Raw genomic sequence first — 1,810 nt, forward strand, 5'->3', positions numbered from 1 at the left:
GGGTGGAAGGTCTCGGTGATGTGCTGGGGCTTGGAGAGCGAGGGGTCGCTCTGGTCCAGCAAGGAGAAGGTGACGCGGTAGGAGAAAGGCCACTCCAGCAGGTTGTCGTACTCGCCCGGCAGCACGCGGATGTAGACGGAGAGGTGGCTGCTCTCCCCGCTGCCGTTGCCGTTGAGGAAAGCTGAGACCTGGAGCTTGTAGCCGTACTTGTGGGTGTAGAAAGGGGGGCTGAAGAACTCGTAGTTGCTGCGGGCTTTGGCCTCCTGCAGCTTGCGGGCGTAGTCGGCGATTTTCCAGATGAGGGTCCCGTCGCTGCTCACCGACAGCTCCTCCACGTCCCGCCGCAGCTCCAGGATCTCCTGCCGCTGCCGGCTCACCAGGGCGCACACCATGCCCAGGTGCATCTTGGTGCTCTCCTCCAGGTGCCGGCCCATGGCCAGCTTGGGGCACTGTGGGGACAGCAGGACCGTCAGGAGGGGTGCTGGGGACATGGGACAGCATGGGGTGGGACAGGACAGGAGGAGGATGCCATGGGGATGTCGTTTGGGTGTGGGGGTATTGGAACAGGATGCTGGGGGGACACAGGGACATCTAGTTGGGAAGGCACAGGGACACCAGAGAGACAAAGTGACACTGGGGTGAGGCAGAACAAGGATGGGGACACCACAGAGCTATAGGGATGGGACAGAGCAGAACATGGACACCAGAGGGGATGGGACAGATGTCAGGGCAGGAGAGGTGTGGGGATGCTGTGGGGCACAGGCACACCATGGTGGGGTCAGCACAAGGATGCCAGGGCGGGATGGGCACAGGGACACCAGCACAGGGCTGGGGACAGCCTCACCCGGTGCTTGCAGCCAGCTTCCTTGAAGGGGCAGAGCAGCATGGCGGTGTTGCAGCTCTCCTTGAGGTGGGTGGGCACGTCCTCCCGCGCGATGCTGGGCGTCCCGCACTGGTTGGGACAGGGCACGGGGTACCGGGGACACTGGTACTGGTGGTTCTGGGGACAGAGAGTGTCTGTCAGCTGCAGCTGGGAGCTGGTGGGGGGGCAAGAGTCCCCGTGGGCCACATCTCACCTGGATGGTGTCGAAGACGAACTCCTTGGCGCAGTAGGTGCAGGGCTGGGTGCGCTTGGGGCACTCGGCCAGGGCGTGCTGGGACAGCAGGCGCCGCATCATGCGGGCCCCGCACTTGTTCTCACAGTACACACTCTCCTGGGGACATGTGCCCTGGTGGCCCTGGGGACCACGGCAGCATTGTCACCCTCCAGCTGCCCACACCGCCCAGCCCTGCGCCCAGCCCTGCCAGGGATGGGGCCATGTGGTGGCCCCCATGGCCAGGCTGTGCTCCCCAAGGTGTCCTGCCAGGCTGTCCCCATGGTCAGGTTGTGCACCCTCCAGTGTCATGCACTGTCCCCATGCCCAGGCTGTGCCCCTTCCCAGTGTCATGCATTGTCCCCATGCCCAGGCTGTGTCTCCCATGATGTCCCCCACCCAGGCTCTGTCCCCACACCCAGGTTGTGTCCCCCATAGTGTCTCCCATCCAGGCTCTGTCCCCATGGCCAAGCAGTGTCCCCCATAGTGCCCTGCAGCCCATCTAGGTCCCCACATTGCACCCCCCAACCTGGCTACACCCCCAGCCAGGCCATGCCCCCCCATGACACCTCTGCCACCTGCATCCTCCCCAGTGTCCCCACCATGGCCATGCCTCCTGGCATGATGTCCCCCTGTTCCCACTGCCCACCTCGAAGGCCTCCCCGGAGAAGTCACTGGCGCAGAACTCGCACTTGACCCGGCGCTTGGGGCAGCCG

At 64.7% G+C, this 1,810-nt stretch overlaps 1 protein-coding gene across 1 annotated transcript; it reads right to left on the minus strand.

Moving 5' to 3' along the window:
- Positions 1–5: 5 nt before the first annotated feature.
- TRAF4 (TNF receptor associated factor 4) lies at positions 6–1,803 on the minus strand (the record flags this gene model as incomplete). Its single annotated transcript, XM_010166182.2, has 4 exons — positions 6–449; positions 845–1,000; positions 1,077–1,238; positions 1,744–1,803. Coding segments are annotated over 4 exons (822 nt in total), but the record flags the coding sequence as incomplete, so codon positions are not given.
- Positions 1,804–1,810: the final 7 nt, after the last annotated feature.

This window comes from Antrostomus carolinensis, unplaced genomic scaffold (assembly GCF_000700745.2).
Source record: "Antrostomus carolinensis isolate BGI_N321 unplaced genomic scaffold, ASM70074v2 scaffold35690, whole genome shotgun sequence".
In the NCBI taxonomy this organism is placed as follows: Eukaryota; Metazoa; Chordata; class Aves; order Caprimulgiformes; family Caprimulgidae; genus Antrostomus; species Antrostomus carolinensis.